We start from the raw sequence: 23,631 nt of genomic DNA on the forward strand, positions 1-23,631 counted from the left end.
AGATAGAAACTCATCTTTGACTTTGTGTGATACACAGGAAACATTCTCTTTGGGATTACCCTACAGGGACAGTTTGATTGGGGCTGATTTCATCATTCAAAGCTTAATCTTGAAAGAAATTATTACCTATGACTATTCACAATACACTCATCTAAATCACTTCTGCACTTTCAATTCATTTGAAACTATCTGAATGGCTAAATAAGTCACATAATGCCAGGACTGAAGACCCTTGATAATACAGATTATCTCTACAGACTTCGACTATCAATTTAGGCTTTGATCTAGGCTTTCGTTTTACAACATGACATGCTCACTTCCTTCCTTTTTCCCCCTCTTTTTGCACTTTCCTTTTCTTTCTATTTCCTTCTATTCTTCCTCCCTTGGCTTTCTCTCTTTGTACTTGTAAAGTTTTCAACATTTTTTTTTTCTTTCCAAGAGCCCAATATATTACAAGCATAGTCTTTGAGTGGGCCACTCCATTTTTTTTCTCAGAATGAATATATGAATGTGTGTGTGTGTGTGTGTGTGTGTGTGGGGGGGGGGGGTGACAACTATAGACATGAACATAATATTATTTTTGCTTTTTGTTTGTCATACAAATGCATGTCGATTTCAATTATTGCCATCATTCTCAAATTTACAAGAAGCCATTGAAGTCACAAAGAGCTACCCACGCCACATACACAAGGCATTAGTTAAATATAGCTGCATAGAATGTGACAGGTACAAGGTAATGGACTTTTTCTTCCTACCCTGAGGAACACTTGAGGGAAGCTGTTGAGGACAGACTCAAGGAGCTCAAGGCCAAATTTCTTGGTCATGGCCGTCATACCCATGAGCCATGTCGGCTGGTCTCCGTTCACTAGACAGCACAGGTCCTGGTCAAATCAACACAGACGGACACATAGAAACTAACATTCAAAGGGTCATAGCTTGTGTGATCACAAACTCAGTGGCGCACTTCACCATACTCGAGTAGAAGGCTTCATTATGCGAGTACTGAGCATCATATGGTACATGGTCTCAAACACATAATGGCTCACTGGAGCATGAAATTACATATTATTCTACTGTAATGATGATATAAATGATGTATTTGTCTTTGCACGGCATGTAAATAGAAGTCTCCACATTTTTCTTCTTTGGAACATTCGAAGATGACACAAGAAAAAAACAAACACACCTTCCATGACACATTCTGATGATTTTTAAATATTAGACATTGAAGACTTTGGGAGGGTGTGCACTGAATGATGTCATGGTTGAGACATTCTAAGCACAGCCAGTGCTGATAAACAAACAGTAGTATTATGTGCAGTACGATGATAAAGGGATGTGTTATCAAAACAGCTGTACTGACGTGCATTGCTCAAATCAGCAGCATATAACGCTACTCAACATGATATGAGAATAGAGAGTAATTCTTTCTTATCATTTAATTAGTCAGGTAGCACTTTAAGGAGTTATTAAAGATAGTTTTCAAGTGGTCATTAAAGATTGAATGGGAAGCATCATTTTACAACTGTACAAAACTTAGCAATCAAAAGATTAATGCAACAAAAAAAAAACATCTGATTAGAAAGATAAGTTTTGGATGATAATGTGATAAAACAATTTAAATTGATGACTGCACATACATATTAATTACCCTACTGTTTACTCTTAAGTTAAGAAGTTCAATTGAGTACCTGGAAGAGCAAGAAGGCGTCGGTAGCACAGGGCTTGAGGGACCTTGGGGCCTCCCTGTGACCTAGGCTTGCTTTCATTTCTTCCTCATCCACTGGAACCTCTGAACCATCTGCATCAATATCAGACAGAAATCAATGGTGTTAATGATGACTTTAACCCTTCTTCCAACACCTAAAGTGCCCTAGGCCATCACTCTAGAAAATCATCGCATTTCATTTCAGACCTTTACATATGTACGAGTGTGTATGTGTACAAGTGGAGAGCAGGGCCGTAAAAATGTGTGTTTGATGTCTGTATATGGCATATTTAGCGAGACTAATTTTTTGTGAATCAGACCTTCCCGGCAATTTCCCAAGTGTTTACATAATTGATTTGCAATTGTGGAGTACAGAAATGGACAGAGAAATTAAGAAGTGCGCACAGGTGTCTCTGGACACCTACTAAACTATTATCACACATTTTGTTCATGCAGTGTGCACTGCGTATCAGTGCATGTTGCATTCATGTTGAGATCAGAGTTGATATTATAATGTGCTGTCAAATTCGCAAGTAGCAACCAACTCAAGAAATTCACGAAAATGAAAACCATGAGAAATATCTGGCACATACAGTAATTCATATAGTCTCTTATATCACCCTACTCTGCAGTTTCGAATAAAAGAAGAGTTACTTCAGTGGTCCTTAAGTGAGAAGTTGGCATGGCAACAAAAATGAGGTGCTAAAGAACTAATTTCACACAAATGTACTGCTGTACATGCAAATCACTGGCATGACACTCAAAGCCTTATCAATTTTATACACGTGAAAGTGATGGGGTAATAGAAATCAGTGTGGTCTCTTGGTAAACCACCAGACATGAGTGCTCTACGGCATTTTCTTTACTGCCTGAAGATATTAGCAGTACTCCAGCGACAAATATACAAACATTACTTCGATTGTCAACTGATTTCTTGAGAAAAAGATTCGAAAATGTGGTAAAAGTGAAAATGCTGTCATAAATCCTTCTGACAGTTCAAACACTCTCCAAGGCAGGGCTCCTTATTGCATTTCACATTTCACATTTGGAATTTAATCTGGTAATTACTTGTAAAACCACAACTTGAAGACGTGTGAAGACTTACCGCACGAACGTGGCGTGCAGGTAGCTTGTCTCATACGACAGAAATCAAATTAAATTCTCAAGCCCAGGTGATCTGCACATGTGCACATGCCCTCTCTCTTCAGCCTCCTCTCCTCTCATACAACTTTATTGTGCGATAGTTTTTAGTTACTTTTGTCTGGCTACCTTCATTACTTCACTTGTGAAAGGAGTCCATACAACCCTTACTGAACCCCCCAAATCCCCTCCAGATCCTTCCCTCCAGTCCCCTTGTCTGTCTCATTATCTCTTCAAAATGACATGCTGGTCGCATCTCCAGCGCTGCAAGCCTTTCGAACCAGAACTCTGGTAAATTGAATTGCACACCAAACGCTTGGCAGATAGACGCTCATTTTAGAGCAGGTGGGGAAAATGTGATCACCTACCAGATGACACCCTATCACTGACACACTGAGAAAACAATCACTTCCAAGGTGCACTTTGTCTGTCATTCTACAAAACAAGTTACCTTGTTTCATACCACAAGATATATCCAGGGCTCAACACTAACTTTTTCATAGATATGACCTGCTCAAACCACTAAAATCATTACAATTGAAACTTTGGTGGCTTGGAAAAGAAGTGTAGTAGTGGTGTAGTAAAAGGAAACATACTCTTCTTTGAATCTTAGCTGCCTGATGAGGCCAACAAAACATATGCTTTTTTGAAAGTTTGGTGGCCCGACATCAATTTTTGATGGCCGTGGGCCACTGGGCCACTGCCAATGTCAAGCCCTGATATAGGATTTCAGATGTCTCCTCTTGTTATGCCAAGGAAATCTTCAACATACATTGGTATGCTCTGAACCTTGGAAAATTGATTAATACAATGAGGGATGCAGATTAGCTTGAGATTATCACTGGCTGTGATAGACCACACAGAAATATTGCCCCTATTGATATTTGTTTAACACTGATTACTGCAAGGAGACAAAACACAGAATAAGGCTGTGCAGTAGTGTTCCACTGATATTCAAAATCATGAGGATGAATATTCTATCTTAGATATCAAGATGAAAATATATCATTGGAGGACAATTCACATAAGACAATGTAAATACAATTGTAGACACATTGAGATACTCAGCAGCTTGAAACTGTCGATCTTCATTTATACTGTCTACTTCATGAATGGGACTGTTCTTTTTCTTTCATTTTTGAGCAAGAACCCCAATCTTGAGCATGCACTGAATATCACGCAATATGCATGTTCACATACACCTGAAAATCACAATTGATTCAAAACAAACAAACAAGCAAAAAAACAAAAAGAAGATATGGTTACTACCAGGATTCCCATCACAATGCAAAAATCAGTCCATTTCAATTTTTGTTTTTTTCCAACCTTCACCATAATTTGCCCAGCGCAGTGAGTATGAATTGCAAGTGAATAAAAAGATTAATTCGTTTAATCTCATGATCCAACTCTCTGCACTATAATGTGGATGAGGTTGCCGGGGTCATACTCTGGTCACTGCTAGCTCTGGTTGCTGCATGCACAGTTTGCAGATTAAAAGTGCTTGATTTGCAGCCGAGTGATTTTTTTAAAGATTTATTTATTCATCTATTTTTTATTTTAGCTGTGTGGGAACAGCAGCAAATAAAATCTTTTTTTTTTTTGCATCACTATTCAAAAACTGATTTCTACTGTACTTAACTTTCTGCATTCTGAATGTTGACTGAGATTAGAACTAATTTTTCAAGCTTTCCCTAGGAACATCAGACCCACCTGCGTTTGCCTCATCCTCAGCTAGGACCCTCTCAAAGACGATGGAGACCACTTGCTGGACGATGGCAGAGGCCGTGTTACTGGTGGTGTTGTCTTTCGAGAAGTGCAGACGAAAACACACAACCACAGCCTGAACAGAAAAAAAAAACACATTTAAATAAATGATCTATATGAACAAGAGGAAATCTCGTCAGCTACACGAACATCGATTCCATTTTTAGTTGAAAATACTGTTTGATTTCACTATGAACACTGTTCACTGCACTTTTAAAGTCATGCTGAATGCTAGGTCTTGATACTCAAAGTTTGGTAAACTTCAAGTGGCATATAGTATTACATGTGTGTACAATAAAGATAGAAATCTTTGCACAGCATTAACAAGTATCACATTTGGAGGAAAGCCCTGTTGAATGGATTAGTTTTTCAAAATACCTAAACTTGTCTGGACATTTCCCTCATACTGGCACCTCTAAATTGTTGACAGTAGTACATGTCTCCACTAAGTTTCAAGAAAATACCTTCGGGCATTGCATAGATATGGGGGAAATAGCAACATTTTTAGCATTTGACCTTGACCTTTTGACCTTTGACCTCTTGCCAATGTCACTTAAATCTACTCAACTAATTACCCCATCATACATCATCCTTGGACCAAGTTTGGTTAAAGCTGCTTCACCCAGTCTTGAGTTATCACGCAAACAAATAAAATTTCATGATTTGACCTTGAATTTTGACCTTTGGCCGATTTCACCCAAAATCTAATCAAGTAATTGCCCCATCATACTTTATACTTGAAATAAGTTTGGTAAAATTCCTGTTAATATTACTCAAGTTATCGCGTAAACGAAGGCGGACGGACGTACGTACAGATGTACGGACGTACGGACAGACGGACGGACGGACGGACGGACAACCCGAAAACATAATGCCTCCGGCACCACTTCGTGGCGGAGGCATAAAAAGCATTCATTTTTATTAGTCATAAATATGTAAAGAAAGGCAAGTGGTTCAGCTTGGATATGATAATTTCACTGTTAAAGCATACTTTTCATTGCATCTATTCATATCATGCCAAATTAGAAATCAACTGCGATCAATCAAAAGACTGAAGTGTGCATAATTCCTGCTGAACACCAACTGTGACACATAGGGCATACTCCAAGCTTTACCAATGACCATTATGCATCTAAAGGTCTTGTGGGAAATCTGTATTACAAGATCCTTTTCCCAATCAAGCAGGAATTATGCAGTGCGAGTGTGTGTGTGTGTCTATACCTGGGGATACAGTACCAGCACAATAATCATCAAGTAATGAATGGCTGTGGTATTGTGCAGAATGCATTGAGGCAGAAGGTGTATGAGGTACGTGTGTTGTGTGTGTGTGCGAGAGAGACTATGTACTACATGCACAGGAGCACTTGTTTTTTATTCCAATATTGCTGTTTGAGCATTATGAAAGTAAAAAACATGTACATGCAGAGACGGTATTGTACTACAAGGCAAAAAAGCACAAATAGCACAAATATTTTTTTCTTCCTTTCAATAACAATTTTCATCGACTTTTCATGATAGAGGGGCTGACTCAGGTTTACTTTATGTTCGTTGGTGTTTGTGCATGTTCATGACTTGCGTGGAACAACCCAATGATCTTTGACTTCTTGTTAACAATTATTGACACTATACAGCTCATATCTAAAATGTGAGTACTGAAGATGTAACTCCATTTGGTATAAGGAACCCAAGTGACTTCTAAGACGAGGTACATGTATAGTGTACATAGGAAGATTAACACAAAGGACACAAATGTTTTGTTGTTTTTGTCTTTACTTCAATCTATTTCACAGTACAATAAACTGAAAGTCAGAGTCATGGTATGCATAAAATGAATTAAACTTCAGTGTCTAAACACTTGTGTGATATTTTTTTCACCTTTCGATTTATAAAAAGGAATTGGCACAGAATCCAGTTTACTTAATATTCATTGTGAAGCAGCTGACATAAGGTTGGCTTTGAGAAGCTTCTGCCCAACAGCCAGTGCTAGTTCTATTCCTTTATAGCAGCGGGTGCTGTGTATTTATCACAAGAATTCATTTCTGCACAACCAGAAATTTTAGGGTGCAATTTAATTTCACGAATTTCGCGCACCAAAATTTGTAAATTTAAAATGCTCGAGAAAGTTTTTGTCTTTTAATGCATTGGATGACAGTAGTACTTTGTGAAAATTTCATGCTGCGAAAAAGGCCGTCAGCTCCAATTCAGGAAAATTTTATGGCGCGATTATTTCTTGCTTTATAGTAGTTTGAAAAAAGCAAATTTCTCTTTAAAAGAGTGTGCATGTCAACAAGAGTACCCAGGGGTATAGAACATAATACCTTGGTATCCTGTATGCACCGATACCTTCATGATGCCACATTGAATTATACAGTAGCTTTGCAATCACGATAAAATATGAATGCAGTGTGTCTACCGCTATATATATGCAAAAGAAAAAAAAAAACAGACATAAAAGAGTGTCATGTTCATAACTATTACAATGTCAGACAAAGTGAAAAAAGAAATATCAGGCTTTATGAGGTGGCTCTGCCTTGTTGAAGGAAATTGAATTCAGTTGCAATGACTTCCAACAGCTACAGTATATGAGATCTGGTTTGTGCATTCTGTCTACCTAATATGTTTGCGACTGAATGCATCAAATCCTATCAAATTTGAATATATTGGGCTTCATGGGAAGGAGGGGGGGGGGGGGGAGGATGGTCAATAATGTACCATACTTACAGCTACAATGAAAGACATTTAAAATCAAAGAATTGCAGTTGTTCTACATAGCTAGTACTGTACAACAAGGAATGTTCGCATGTATTTGAATTCCAAAAATTTCGCAAGTTAAGATTAGCGAAATTAAAATGCACATGAAAGTTTTTGTCTCTACTCTATGTGTTGATTGCAAGAGGCAACTCACAAAAAAATGTTTGTCACAAAAATGGCCGTTAGCTCCAATTTGTGAAAAATTTTGTGCCGCAAAAATATTGTTTGACACTATTGTGGCAGGAAATGAACTTTGCTCAAGATCAGAATAAATTAATTCATGGAACAAAGAGACTATCAACCACCCACACTTTACATTCATAGTGCCTGACCCATAAACTGTACATAATCTGAACCATCTGTGCAATGAAACCCAACTCCCCATGACATATAATAGATCAAATATATCATATTCGATCAGCCACACTGACTAATAAGGAACAGAAGGGTGCAAACTTTATGCAGTATACAAACAGCATGCCTTCTTCTGCAAAGGTAATTAGTGTAACTTAGGGGATGCTCTGAAAACTGGGAAGGGGGGGGGGGGTTAAAAGGAAGGAGGGGAAGAAATAGGCCTACTAACTTTCAATACTCAACCATCAATGTGGAGGCAGTTTGTGCTGTTAGATTTGAAAGATTTTACAACACTGATGATTAACTGCCAAAAATGTCAAACTGAACATTCTGGACATAAGGGCCAAGTAGTCAGTTCATTGCTTCTTTGTTTTGTGTTTTTGTTGTGGGGGGGGGGGGGGGGCAGAGGGGGAATTGAGTACAGTCAAACCTGCCTTAGCAGCCACCTGTCTATAGCAGCCACTGAAAAATCCTCCCAAGAGAAAGGCCCTGTTATAGACCCTGTGTATAGTGGCCACATGTCTAACGCCACCAGCGGCCACCAATTTTGCCTCCCGTGGTAGACTTTAACCTGTCTATAGCGGCCACAGACCCATACGGAGCCGTAGCCTGGCTGATAATTCAGCACGTTTTTCCACTTTGCAGTCGTGCCTGTCATTCATGGCTAGCGTTCAGCCATGGCCACTGCTACATTCACTCATAATAATGCACTTAATAGTAAAAAAAAAAAAAAAATTGCCTGAAATACATACTACTGTGCAACAAATTTATCGACACCAACGTCGTTCAATACGTGTAGCACACGCATGCACACGTGTACACATGCTACATAACACTACCAACACTATTCGCGATGCTTTGACAGTGAAAACGCCGTCCTTTACTTGTGGTTTCGTTGTGATTTAGTCGTGCAAAAGTCGTGCTTTTGCACTTACATATTGTCCCCGTGGTTTTGCCGTGATTGCGTTGTGATTAGGTGGTGAACGAGTTGTGAAAATGTGCTGGAATCGATGTGAAATTACCGTGGATTAGTAGTTGTTACGTCGTGAAAAAGTCGTGCTTTTCGGGCAGAACAGTCACCGACATCCTGCCTCGCCCCCTCGCCGGCTAGAGTGACTCTTTTGTTATGCAGCGTGAAAATCGAACAAAAGACACATGCTATTCATGGTGATAATCCGCCGATTGTTACATCGGCTTTTGTCCGCAGCTCTTGGGCTCCAAAACCACGACTTTTTCACTACTAGTTCACGGCCGAAGAACGATCAAATCATGCTGTTTCAGTGCTTCTGGAGCGTTGAAAAGTTTGATAATCCGCTGATGATCTTGGTTCCAGCACCTTGTTTATCCATTTCGATACAACAAACGAAGCTCTACTTGCATTGTTCATGTCGTTTGTAACAGTATAGTATGGTTTCGTCGATCGACGCGAGCACCTAGAATAGCATGAAAAGACATGCAACGAAGCATGTGTATTCGTCTTCGTAAATCCCTGTGTTCGTCTTCGTAAATCCCTGCGTTCGCTACCACATTAATTACGACAAATCGCATGCGTGTTTATGTACGTTACCATGCAGGTTCTTCAATGCGTTATATCACGGCAGGCGCGTACCACGTGTCATGTTTACCAAGACCATAATATTAAAGAAGTGCAAGATGCCTGAGCGTGACGTGAGACTGTCATGTCGTTTAATATTCATTCAGCTTCTAATTTTATCGTATCGTCCTTATTTCTACATCGGTATTGAAAGCCTAAAACAAACAAAATTGTATTAAAAGCAATCATCCAATTTTACTATTATTTTAGCACCTTACGGAGCCGAATGTTGCCGTTAATCATTTTCAAATGTAAAAGCAAAGAACCGACATTCATTTTAGCATCTTACGGAGCTGAATATTATCCTTAGGCCCTATTCATTTCCGAACGTGAAAGTAAACATCCGCTATTTATGTTAGCACCTAACTGAGCCGATAGATACCGTTAATCATTTCCACATGTAAAAGCAACAATGTGTTATTTATTTTAGCATCGTACGGAGCAGAATATTACCGTTATTCATTTCCAGATTTAAGAGCAAACATCCAACATTTATTTCATTATCGCATGGAGCCGAATGCTATTGCTGTCCACTTCCGAAAGTGAAATGAATAATCTGACAATTGTTTAGCATCGTATATACGGAGCCGAATGTTACTGTTTTCATTTTTGAACGTCAAAGCAAACATCAGACATTATTTTCCCATGCAACGCAACTAAATGTTACTGTTATTCATTTCGAAATGCTATAGCAAAATATCTGACATTTATTTCAGCATCGTACATTGCAGAATGTTACTGCTATTCACTTCCAAACGAATGTAGGCCTAAAAGCAATCATCTGATATTTATTTTGGCATCTTCCGGAGCGAATGTTATTGCTCTTTACTTTCGAAAGTAAAATCAAACACCCGACATTTATTTAATCATTGTACGGAGTTGAATATTATTGGTATGCATTTCCGAACGTTAAAGGGATCTTTCGATATTTATTCTAGCATCTTCCGGAGCTGAATGTTATTGCTATTTACTTTCGAACGTAGAAGTAAGCATCCGGCATTTATTTTATCATCATACGGAGTTTAATATTATTGTTATTCATTTCCGAACGTCAAAGGGATCATTCGACATTTACTTTAGCATCTTCCGGAGCTGAATGTTATTGCTATTTACTTTCGAACGTATAAAAGCAAACATCCGGCATCTATTTCATCATCGTATCCGGAGTTGAATATCATTCTTATTTATTTCCGAACGGCAACGCAAACATTCGACATTTATTTCAGCATCTTCCGAAGCCGAATGTTAAGAATCCTTTTCATTTCCGAACGCAAAATCAAATATCTGACATTAATTTTAGCACCGTACGGGGCCGAATCTTACCGTTATTCATTTCAAAAAGTATAAGCAAACATCCAACACTTGTTTTAGTATCATACGGAGTCGAATATTCCCGTTATTCATTTCCAAAGTTAAAAGCAAACATCTGACATTTTTTTTTTTTTTAGCATCTTACGGAGCTGATTGTTACCGCTGTTCATTTTCAAAAGTATAGGCAAACATCCGACTTTTTTTAGTGGCCCGATCGGGCCACCAAAATCTTAATTTCTGAAATTTTAGGGGCCCGACGTGTGTTTTTGGTGGCCCGGGCCACCGTTAGTGTCGAGCCCTATGACGTTGAACATTTTTTTAATGCTTTTGATGATGATAATGATAGATCGAGGGCGCTTGTGATAATGATGAAGACGAGGTGTTACGATAATGACAGTGATATATTCGGCCCCTATACAGCGTGCAAATGCGGACGAAACTTCCACGCAGAGCAGTGGCAAACTGAAAGTCTCTTGCGATTTCTCTTTCAGATATAGAACCTTGTTGATAAAACAGCCTACAGACAGAACAATTTCCGTAGTTTAAATCATGAAGCTTAAAACGCTGATATGGATATTCTCTTAAAGAAAATTATATATCTGCTCAAGAATCAGAAGTGCTAAGAAGTTGCCGCTCATTTCATCCAATCATTAAACTTTTATCGAGCGGGATATCGTGAACTATGTCATAATTATGTACAGTATAATACGCAGGGCGAGTGATTGTGTCTTGGCCCGTTCAAAATATGACGGAGTATTGTTACAAACAACATATTATACGACATAATATACTGCACGCGGAAATAACTAAGCGGCACTCGTTAGTGATTATAGCAACATTCCGTATCATTAACAGCAATATTACGATTCAGTGCAAGGTAAATTATCGTAATTACGGCATCATGAATTCCGTTATCAACAATAATGCAATTCTGACCTTAACAAAATTTGATAGAATTAATACGGGATAATCTTCATGTATATTATTCTTTGTGGATAGATCAGATTTTAAGTGCCCATGCATGTCCAGTCAAGTAATTTTCATTCAAGTTGTATTCACGAATTCACAGTTTACGTCGATATAAAACAAATTTTCAATCAGTTGTAATGAAAACAATACGAGGCAAGAATTTCATTTATTGATATTTTCGAGTAATATAAACAACATGATCATGACAATGCAAAACCCATACGATCTCACGTTTTACCGAATTGCATGTAAGAAACTGCTTACGAGATTAAAGGGAGTTAAATTTTGAACTGTGAAATTACTCTGAATACTACTTCGAGGATTTGGTGATCAACAGTAAATAACTGTTAGTCGTTTTCTGACGACGAAGTGTACTATAATGTCCATGTTACATTACATCGAACCAGGGAGGTAGAAAAGATCCATCTCCAAACCGACCCATTATATCGGCACAGCTCGGTCATCGTTGGTCATGCATGCGCAGCTCAGCGACTCAATGCCGTTCCACCTTTTGATATCATCATCAAGCACAAAAGCTTCCAGCCGCAAGGAGTTAATGAATATCCGGGTCATTGTTAAACAACCTACGATAGGGCAGGGAGCACCTTGGCTTTTATGTCAAGAAACAGTTTGTATACGTTTGTAATTAAATGCAAACAAAATAGAAAAAAAAAAGAACATCAGGCTTTACAAATCGGGGTTGGCCCCTATAATTATCTATGAACAGTTCTTTTCATTAGTGACCCGACTGATGTGACCTCTATGGTAAGAGCTTAATTTAAGAGAGTACCTATGGTAATTGTTACTTATCTACGCGGTTTTTTATTCATATAGCGTAAGCAACATCTGGCGGAAACTCCATGTAACGATTGCATTATTTTTGGGGGGTGGGGGTGGGGGTTAATCATACCCTCGTATGAAACAGTGTCCAAAGATACATGTTACAGGTATAGGCACTATATCCATATTTACGTGTGCGGGAGGGGAAGAACACGTAATCGAGGGAGAGCTGGAGCATAATAGAGAGCACAGAGCTTGTGACAGACCATCACGGGTGCATTTGTATTTTAGATATGATATTCAACACCATTTTTATGGAATTCATCATGTACACATTTTTTTTTTTTTTTTTTTAGAAAATGTAAGAAATTTAATACTCTGGGGCAGTGGGCATGGCTATAAAATCGTGATTTTTCTGTCACCTCGTGAGTCCCGTGCGCGTCTGTCACTGTGTAAGAACTTTGATGATCAAAGGTGCGAGGAAAGTTTGTATCGAGATCTGAATTTCAACGATCTAATTCACACTTTGTTACAATATTTTTATTCTTTTTCAAAAAAAAAAACAAGAAAAAGAAAATGTGTACTGATCGATCGGGGAACAATGAGAATGGCTACAACCACCTTCTGATGGACGTGTGCGTCTTTCACTGTAACCAACTTTATGTGAGTGAAGTCTATAATGTGTGGAGAAGGAGGTGTCCCCCTCTCACATGGGGGAGCTTTTGCATTTTTAGAAATGAAATACAACAATCTGGTATAGACACTTGGTGGAATATTTGAAATATTTTCTAACGATGTTTAATATTCTGAAGAGGTTGGCAGGAAGCCTACAATGTCTTCTTATACACGCATACAAATTAGCAGGTTACAAAACTCGGGAGATTGTAATCCGCTAGCAAACTTTTTCGCACATAAGAAAGACACACGACACAAATATTGGCGCGAACAGCATGCTAAACCCAAGAAATCTTGCTGCCCCGCGGTGACTTGTGAACGGTCGACCAAACTGCGTTCTTGTTTTTTATTCCATCATTAAAAAGAACGTTTCAACGGCATACGCTCCACACCACTGTGAGGCACAAGAACGATAGTTTAAACTGTATCGATTTATCGATAAGCAATTAGCAGGTTACATTTGTTCTTATAAATGGTTTTTAAAAAGAAATATTACTCAGTTGCCTTGGAAATTCCCGAAATTATTGTCTGAGTATAGAGCAAGTTTGAAGGTTCATGACGAACGAACGCTCTCAGGCATGCATGCATCATGATTAACATGTGAAGCTCATGAAATAAACCTTCTCGACGGTTATTACATTTCAGACTTCGAAGAAAGAAATGGCAGAAGAATACACGCCCTGTCTAGTAGTATGCGCGCATTCCTTACGTGCCAAACATGATAAACAAGACACACCGCCAGTTAATGAACTTTAGTTTCTGAGGGCCATGGGAAAGGCAATGAATTAATATTCGAGAAATTATAGCTTCAAGTTAAGAATGTATTAAACTACAATGTATTAAACGAACGCTAACAGTATTCTGATTGTTTGTTTCCCACCCCCTCTCTCTCCCTCTTTCTCTTTGTGCGTGACAAGAGAAACGAAATTTAAGTTTGTACTAGTATTCCATCGACTCATGAGAGTAGTATACTTCGGAAATATAGGCCTACAGACCCCATATTGGAAGTGAATAAAAAGGCTGTGCTGAAATTCTTATCCATGCAGGCATAATCAGTAGCCGGGTTCACACGTACAAAATAGCGGGATGACGATCGCGATCCACATCTCGAGTTTTTTTGTGAGCGTCCACACGTACCAAATTAGCGGGATAGCGATCGCGATCGGTATCCCGCTAATTTGGCGAGCGTCCACACGTACCGAATTATCCCGCTAATTGCCGATAGAGATAACAGCAAAGCCTGCAAACTGGGTCACACAGCGCCCTTCTCTATCACTACCTGCGCGCACTTCCCTTTGTCCTTCGCAGAGGCCTCGCTGTTGTGATGTGCGCATTGCATGATGGGATATAAAAACTCGAGATTCTAATCCCGACCGTTCACACGTACCAGCGCGGGGCCAATTATCCCGCTAATTGATGAACCAGCGCAAGATTTCTTAGGATTAGCATCGCGATGCTTATCCCGCTAATTTTCGGGTTTTTTCTGTCCACACGTGCAAAAAACTCGGGATGACGATCGCGATGCAAATCTCGAGATTTGTATCCCGCTAATTGGTGTACGTGTGAACCCGGCTAGTGTGAATACTAGTCATCTTTTAAATGATTTGTGATCGACACTAAGTTACCCGTCGCGTCGATCTCGTCCGGTCTTCTCATCCATGTGGAAGGAGTTTAAGGTTCACGCCAGTGCCGTATATAAAGAGAGTCTGGCCAACTGCTAATTTGGACGCCATGTCGATACCGCGCGTATTACACGTAACAGGGTTAGCGTGTACGCTCAGACGTAACAAAATAACCAAACCAAAGGGGTCGTAAACACAGAGTTCTGTGGTCGTAAACAAGTGGGCACTGCATTATGAGCGCACTTTAGTAACGACATGGCGCCTGTAGATCATGGGACCAGCTTTTGACCAATCACAGGCTTCAAAACACATAAGCCAAAAAGCGAGATGGCCACTCTCTTTATACGGCCCTGCATGGTTCATGCCAGAGTATTAGGTGCACGCATCACTTTGTACAAGTGCTCTGCGCACCTGCACTGACTGCTCACTGGTAGTGCGGACGCACGTGGATGCATGGCAACGCATTACTCTCATGGACTCGTGTTAGCTACAATGTATGTAGTGTGGCGTGGTAGGGTACATTGATAGAGGTTTACTCGAAAGTAGTTTGTGACAGTCATTCGGATTCCGCCACACGGCATGGGAGAAATGAGATGTTTATCTGAATTTTAAATACCCTCATGACAAAATACGAACGATCACGCTTCCTACATAATTTAAATGTTGATAACTCTCGCTGTACATCAACATTTATCAAGTGGCATAACTATACACAGCCCAGTCGTAGTAAAAATCACATTCGTGCGCTTCTATACTCTTTCGTAAAAACACGGCGTCCGATCGGGGCTAACATGCCAATGACCTTGATCAGGGCTCCACACTAACTTTCTGGTGGCCCGAAAGAAAAATCAAGAAAAACTTAAGAAAAACTACATCGGTCCTACTACAAAGAAAAACAAATATCAAATATTACTGAAGTGCGTCATGTCGAAAATCAATGAATAGAACATTCAATCATCTTACTGTTATTCTGAGTTCTAAGATTTAGCAAATAGGCTTATAGATTATTATGAATGTTATTGCAATTTACTTTCGAACATAAAAGCAAACATCAGACATTTAGTTTATGGGTGCTGTTATTCCGAAGAATAGTTAATCAGAAAATGAAATTCGGAACAACGCCGGGAACCTTGGGAATAACGAATCTTCGGACCGAAGAGCCTTCAACGAACCTTCGGAATAACGAGCTGTAATCTATTTAACAAATCATCGTACGGAGTTGAATATTATTGTTATTCATTTCCAAACGTCAAAGGGATCATTCGACATTTCTTTTAGCATCTTCCGGAGCTGAATGTTATTGCTATTTAATTTCGAACGGAAAAGCAAACATCCGGCATATATTTTATCATCGTACGGAGTTGAATACTATATTGTTATTCATTCCGTACGTCAAAGCAATTAAACATGAAACGTTAATTTTACCATCGAATGCATCTAAATGTTACTGTTATTCATTTCGAAATTTAAAAGCAAACATCCGAAAGTTATCTTAGCTTCGTACGGAGCAGAATATTACTGCTATTCACTTTCCAACATAAAAGCAATCATCATGACATTATTTTATTTTAACATCTTCCGGAGCCGCTATCTACTTTCGAAAGTAAAAGCAAGCATCCGACATTTTAATCATCGTACGGAGTTGAATATTGGTTTTTCATCTCCGAACGTGAAAGTAATCATTCGACATTTACTTAAGCATCATCCGGAGCTGAATGTTATTGTTATTTACTTTCGAACGTAAAGGCAAATATTATATCCGGCATTTATTTTATCATCGTACGGAGTTGAAAGTTATTATCCCTTACCGAAAGTCAAAGCAACCATTCGACATTATTTTATTTCAGCATCTTCCGGAGCCGAATGTTATCCTTATTCATTTCCGAACGCAAAATCAAATACTAGTATCTGACATTAATTTCAGCACCGTACGGAGCTGAATCTTACCGTTATTCATTTTCAAAAGTATGAGCAAAGATCCGACATTCATTTTTGTATCATACGGAGTCGAGTATTACCGTTATTCATTGCCAAAATTGAAAGCAAACATCTGACATTTATTTCAGCATCTTCCGGAGCTGAATGTTATTGTTATTGACTTTCGAACGTAAAGGCAAATATTATATCCGGCATTTATTTTATCATCGTACGGAGTTGAAAGTTATCATTATCCCTTACCGAAAGTCAAAGCAACCATTCGACATTATTTTATTTCAGCATCTTCTGGAGCCGAATGTTATCCTTATTCATTTCCGAACGCAAAATCAAATACTAGTATCTGACATTAATTTCAGCACCGTACGGAGCTGAATCTTACCGTTATTCATTTTCAAAAGTATGAGCAAAGATCCGACATTCATTTTTGTATCATACGGAGTCGAGTATTACCGTTATTCATTGCCAAAATTGAAAGCAAACATCTGACATTTATTTCAGCATCTTCCGGAGCTGAATGTTATTGTTATTGACTTTCGAACGTAAAGGCAAATATTATATCCGGCATTTATTTTATCATCGTACGGAGTTGAAAGTTATCATTATCCCTTACCGAAAGTCAAAGCAACCATTCGACATTATTTTATTTCAGCATCTTCCGGAGCCGAATGTTATCCTTATTCATTTCCGAACGCAAAATCAAATAGTATAGTATCTGACATTAATTTCAGCACCGTACGGAGCTGAATCTTACCGTTATTCATTTTCAGAAGTATGAGCAAAGATCCGACATTCATTTTTGTATCATACGGAGTCGAATATTACCGTTATTCATTGCCAAAATTGAAAGCAAACATCTGACATTATTTCAGCATCTTCCGGAGCTGAATGTTATTGTTATTGACTTTCGAACGTAAAAGCAAATATCTGGCATTTATTTTGTCATCGTACGGAGTTGAAAATTGTCGTTATTTATTTCCGAAAGTCAAAGCAAATATTCGACATTATTTTATTTCAGCATCTTCCGGAGCCGAATGTTATCCTTATTCATTTCCGAACGCAAAATCAAATACTAGTATCTGACGTTAATTTCAGCACCGTACGGAGCTGACCGTTATTCATTTCCGAAAGTACAATGTATGAGCAAAGATCCGACATTCATTATTGTATCATACGGAGTCGAATATTACCGTTATTCATTGCCAAAAATAAAGCAAACATCTGACATTTATTTTAGCATCTTACGGAGCCGATTGTTACCGCTGTTCATTTCCAAAAGTAAAGGCAAACATCCGACCTTTTTTGGTGGCCCGATCGGGCCATCAAAATCTTCATTTCTGAAATTTTGGACCACCGGGCCACCGTTAGTGTCAAGCCCTGCCTTGATACATCGGAATATTCGGTAAGTCATTTTCAGTACCATTGATGTTCTAGACATTTTCGTTACGGCGACAGGAACGGATTACAAACTCCATCGAAGTGAAATTTGGAGTGGAAATCGATGCAGAAAGGGAGAGTTTACAGATGTTTTGAGTGAGGCAGGGTGTTTACTGTTTCTCCGATTTTACTGAGTTCACGCTTTGCGTTGACATTGCGTTCACGGAGGTCTTATAAAACGTCTTTACGTAAAATACAAATGATTTTGTTGCACATTTTACCATGTAATTTGCGACGGAAAATAAGCGATCGATTAGATGCATGTTTTCAGAATATACCTAGAGTCTGATCATGCACTTTCGCTAAAGTTTATATCTTTTTTTTCCGTCCTCACTAAATGTGCACTTCGCAGTCGAAGCGATTATCGTGTGCCCGGGCGGCAAAGCGCGATGAACTGAGGGAATTCAAACAATGTAGTAATCTAACGGTAAGCCATGGTAGTAATCTAATCCACGCGACTATAGAAATTTGCGGACGGCTTGCTGCGCTATAACAAAAGCTTTCGAGAGTCCGATCAAGACACCCTCGCCAGAACTGTGCTTTTGTTCCGATTGTTACATTTTCTAAAGAGGGCGAACAAAGATCTATTAACATGACAAAGGGGCTACCTCATTATCTACCTCATCGATTTCACAGCGATATCACAATAAAACCACGACTTTTTCACGACGAAAGCACAACCATAGGACGACTAAATCACGGTGTAAGGACGGCGTTTTCACTGTCAAAGCATCGCGAATAGTGTTGGTAGTGTAAATGCATGCACGTAGGCAATGCATACAAAAATGTCCGATAACCTGTCTATAGCAGCCACCTGTCTATAATGGCCATTTTTTTAGTCTCCCTTGGGTGGCCGCAATAGACGGGTTTGACTGAATTGTCACTGACATTAACCCATTGAGGACTAGTCCCGAGTATACTCGGGAAGGTATCTATGGGAAATGCGTGTTGTAGCAAAATCAGTTCGTCCTCAACTGGTTAATGTTTTATACTGTCCAGCAGTGAACAAATGATCAAATGAGGTGTATTACGGTCTGAACAAGAAACTTCTGAATATTGCTTCTTATTGGAGACAAAGAATGCTGGAAAAACTTATTGCTAAGCACCAGATTGAAAGAAATATTCCATACCAAAGAAGCTCAATTGGTGCTCAAAAGGTGCTCAATCAAAGACATCATATCATATGTTGCCATTACTGCTTACAAATGCCTCTGAAATCAAAACTTCCAACTGGGTCTCCTTGTATGTACAAGTATAAACAAATCAAACTCACTACCAACCATATTATTCTTTTCATTGGCATAAACTGCAGAGTAAGCTTTACCTTCAACTATTTACAGATTATATTTTGTAGAAATCAAGGAGTTCTCAATCTATAAGATAAATGTTTAAAAGCCTCTTGCATAGTAACTGGACTGTGCAAACTCATTCTAGACTCAGTGAAAATACCAAAGATGTTCATTATTGGTGGCAGTGCCTTGGTCTGATCAATCTGCTAGGTGTCTCTACAACGGCTCAAATTCCAGACGCAGACGTTAGCCCCGAGAGCTGACGCTATCTGCTGTAACTATCTCCCGTGATATTCATATGTTACAACTCTCTCTGGGTTTTAGTTGTCAATATCAGAGAGAGTTTGAACCCAGAAATCATGCCCCCAGCCAAACCTCTTTGATGCCCCTCACAAAATCTGCTGCATTCAAACAGCAATACCTGGTATTTCATATCACACTTGGGCAATCCCCTTCCAACTCATGCTGCAGCAATGGAAGTGGCAATTAGGGAGTACAGAAATTACAAACAAAATGTGCATGCATCAGGAAAGTAAAAGCACCAACAATGAAGAAAGCTGTGATTGCGACGGGGGTGCGTTAATGTTTGCGACAGGATCTACCGCTTTTGATTTCAAGCATCAGCTAATTGGACATTCTTGCTGACATTCACTTGACAGAATTCCTCTAGAATGCAGCAAATATAATCTTTCCTGGATGACACATACAGTGGGCACATATAATAGGTCCTGGGCAGAAAACACCCAGGGTAAGAAGAATAAATAAATCCTCTGTCAAGACAAAGCAATGTACACAATGCTAGCATGGCAAGGTGACTATGTATTGTCCATTTCAGAAGTGTAGTGATAATATCAAAGAATACTATGTGCTATTAGAAGGAATATGTTGATTGGATCACGGCCTCAAGCACTGATTCTTATCAGAGACAAACTGGTGGATTTAAGATCATGAAAGAGAGAGTTGACTTCCAGCATCAACAAATCTCACACAATTGGAACAACAACAACTGCTTACAATATATCAAAACAAAAGGGGGTGGGGGACAGCATTTGATGCTAACTGTGTATACGCAATATAATTTCTAACCTTGATGCAACTTCTTTGATGGTATCTTTACACCTAATTGTAACTACCTTTTCAACAATTTATTATTCCTCATTCATAAATATGTCTGCATTTATAAGTAAACTTCCCTGCATTTGTGGACATTTTGTGATGTTTGTCCCTTCAACTGGTCCTCTCTGGGGCAACATGTACCATTTGAACAACTTTGTATCCTATGCATCTGCGAAGAACATTTACTACCAAATGTGGTATAAATCCGACCCTCGGTTTTTAAAAAAGAAAATGAAAGCATAAAAAGTTTACAGTCTATGGACAACAGATATTGAATGATGCTTGATGCAAGGACCATGACAGACGAAATCTGTTCTCAAAAGCTCACTGGAGTCCTTTGCTCAGGTGAGCACATAACTCAAGTGAGCTACAGTGAGGCAACGGTGAATCCAATTTCATGTTTTGGGGGTTTATTTCACCGTGCCCCAAACAACATGGAACATAAAGGCTAAAGTGGAAGCATGGAAAACAGTTTCATCCACAATGGCTGAAACAGAAGGACTATTATTCTGACCATATAATCACTCAGATATCCTCTCTAATCAAAAAGCATTTTCATGCAATATGGTGAGATATGACTCAATGTACCAGTATTACCAGACATGACTGATCTGATAATTGTGAGTTGGGTTGAATACTGATAATTGGATTCAGCGAGATAAATTACAGGTATTCTTTCATGACTTCTGTTACCTAGGAACCCTCCAGTTTCTTATGCTGTCATACAGAAAGAAACAATCTGATACTGCGTAGTTTTGCAGGATGTGGCCTGAAGTGTGACACACAACCCATGCAATTAAGATATCCCCACTTAACAACTCCCAGGGAGGAGGGTGAAATCGCAGCGGAGTGATCAGAGTATCACTCACATAGATTACCAGGTCAAGCATGACAATCCCATGCAATTCACCTGCAGCGGCTAACGGTGGTTGATAAATGTATCGTGCTGGAATATGGCGATCATATTACAGGGAAGAATACACCTGCCTTGTTGGTGTTAGCATGGACCTACTAACGAATGGACTTTCAACGAATCCAACCACTTTGAAGTACGAGATCTGCCGCCACCTGACTATGCGCATCTCAATGAGTACATACAGGTGTCTTGAAAATGATGACCGCATAATCATGCATAGTCACTAACAAAGGAACTGTTTCCCTAATTCCAGTCTCATATTTCGGGTCATTTGCTTAGAAATTACAGACCCGCTCGCTATCGCTCACACATACGACCTTGCCTAATAGTGAGACATACATATCCGCTTCCCTTATTGTCTCTTTTTACTTGGGAAAAATATGCACAAAAGACGCAAAATGTGATCACAAATCATAATCAATTAGCTAAAAAGTTGGCTTTCTCTTTAAAAGTATCTGCATTTCGCTAATGAATATATCTGAGCGGTGATATTCTGATACATACCACCACAACTGTACAAAGTCATGCATTTTCCTTGATTGATTTAAGACAGTTAATATCTTCTGCGCATTTGGCATACAGAGTTTTCAAAGCTGTGTTGTGTTTTGCTCTGGCTTTCCAGTGGCGGAGATCATAAGATCATAAGATCAAGGCAGGGAAGGGTGTTTCAAATGTTTTTGAGACACTATTGAGACAGACAGAGGCATGCATTAATGAACAAAATGATGACTGTCCATGTGTAGTAGGTCTATGGTGTCAGGAAGGATGACAACCCAAGGAACAGTGAGACCTACCTTGGCGAGAGCAGTGCCTCTGACGATGGTGTTGGTGGTGAGGATGACAAGGGTGGTCTGTAGGACCTTGAGATCTTCCATCTCTGATTCCATGAGACTCCACAGCATGTTGATGACATTACTGGCTGCAGCCTGGAGGGAAGTATTATATGCAGATGGGGCAAAAGAGTAAAGAGCACAATTCATTTCTGTCTCGGAGCTATTCACAATTGAAGGCAATGAACAAGGAAGATGGCAGTACTGTATATATCACATACAAGTATACTTCTTTACCATTGGGGAAAAATACTGTATACGCCATATATTTCGCGAGTCTAAATTTTCGCGAATAGGGAATTCCCGACGATTTCGCAAGTGGTTAAAGGGAAGGTAAACCCCAAGAGCAATGTGGATTGAGTGAAAGCAGCAACATTAGTAGAACACATCAGTGAAAGTTTGAGAAAAATCGGACAATCAATGCAAAAGTTATGAATTTTTAAAGTTTTGGTGTTGGAACCGCTGGATGAGGAGACTACTAGAGGATATGACGTATGAGTGGACAACAATACAAAGAAAATATAAAGGATATTCAACAAAAATTCACTTTTCTAGAATTATGAAAGAGCAGTGGACCAACCGCTTTCAGAAAGCAGGGGGAATAATTGCTACCCTTAACATATGTCAATGTCAAGTTGATGGAATTTGTAATTTTCATGAAAAATGGATTTTTGTAGTATTTTCTTTATATTTTCTTGATATTGTAGTCCACTCATACGTCATAACCTCTAGTAGTCTCCTCATCCAGCGGTTCCAACACCAAAACTTTAAAAATTCATAACTTTTGCATCGATTGTCCGATTTTCTTCAAACTTTCACTGATGTGTTCTACTAATGTTGCTGCTTTCACTCAATCCACATTGTTCTTGGGGTTTATCTTCCCTTTAAATTTGCGATCGTGGAGTCCTATAATGTAGTATACTGAATGGAGAAATGTACATGCGTATGTCACATCCACATCACGATCAGTCAATATTTTTGTGTGTCTTTAATTTCGCGAAATATACGGCATATACAGTAGCTTGATATGCATTGTGTAAGAGCTGGATGACGGAGAGAGAGGAAACGGTGAAAAAGAAGACTCTCTATCATCTGTCCTGAAGCTGTAAATCATATACTGTAACCCTGGACCATTCCATCATCCTGCACTTTTTAGCATTCACAGTCCCCCAACATAATGCACACACTGTATTTTATATTCTTGTTGTGACATGATACATGGCATTGCAGCTATGACACTTTTCTGTCTCTTGCAAATATCAATAATTTTACAGATTTTTCACAAATAGAAGTATGAGTCATAAGAAAAATCATGATCCAACCAAAGAAAGTGTGCTCTAAAGGTTGTTGATGACATTTGCTTGCCACTAACAGAAAGGTAGTCCGAGGGGGGGGGGTGTAGGGTATAGAGAAAAATGGTAATGGTAAAGGGGTTTGGGG

General features: G+C 39.1%; 1 protein-coding gene across 1 annotated transcript in view; it reads right to left on the minus strand.

Annotated features, from left to right (window-relative positions):
* The window catches only part of LOC140246231 (protein MON2 homolog), a 105,038-nt gene that overhangs the window by 54,130 nt on the left and 27,277 nt on the right, over window positions 1-23,631 (minus strand). The window contains exons 4-7 of the mRNA XM_072325687.1: window positions 22,156-22,287; window positions 4,559-4,688; window positions 1,692-1,801; window positions 756-881 (exon numbers count right to left, since the gene is read on the minus strand). Of these exons, the coding sequence (XP_072181788.1) occupies window positions 756-881; window positions 1,692-1,801; window positions 4,559-4,688; window positions 22,156-22,287 (498 nt within the window). The remainder of the gene's footprint in view (window positions 1-755; window positions 882-1,691; window positions 1,802-4,558; window positions 4,689-22,155; window positions 22,288-23,631) is intronic.

Source organism: Diadema setosum, chromosome 2, assembly GCF_964275005.1.
Source record: "Diadema setosum chromosome 2, eeDiaSeto1, whole genome shotgun sequence".
NCBI lineage: Eukaryota > Metazoa > Echinodermata > Echinoidea > Diadematoida > Diadematidae > Diadema > Diadema setosum.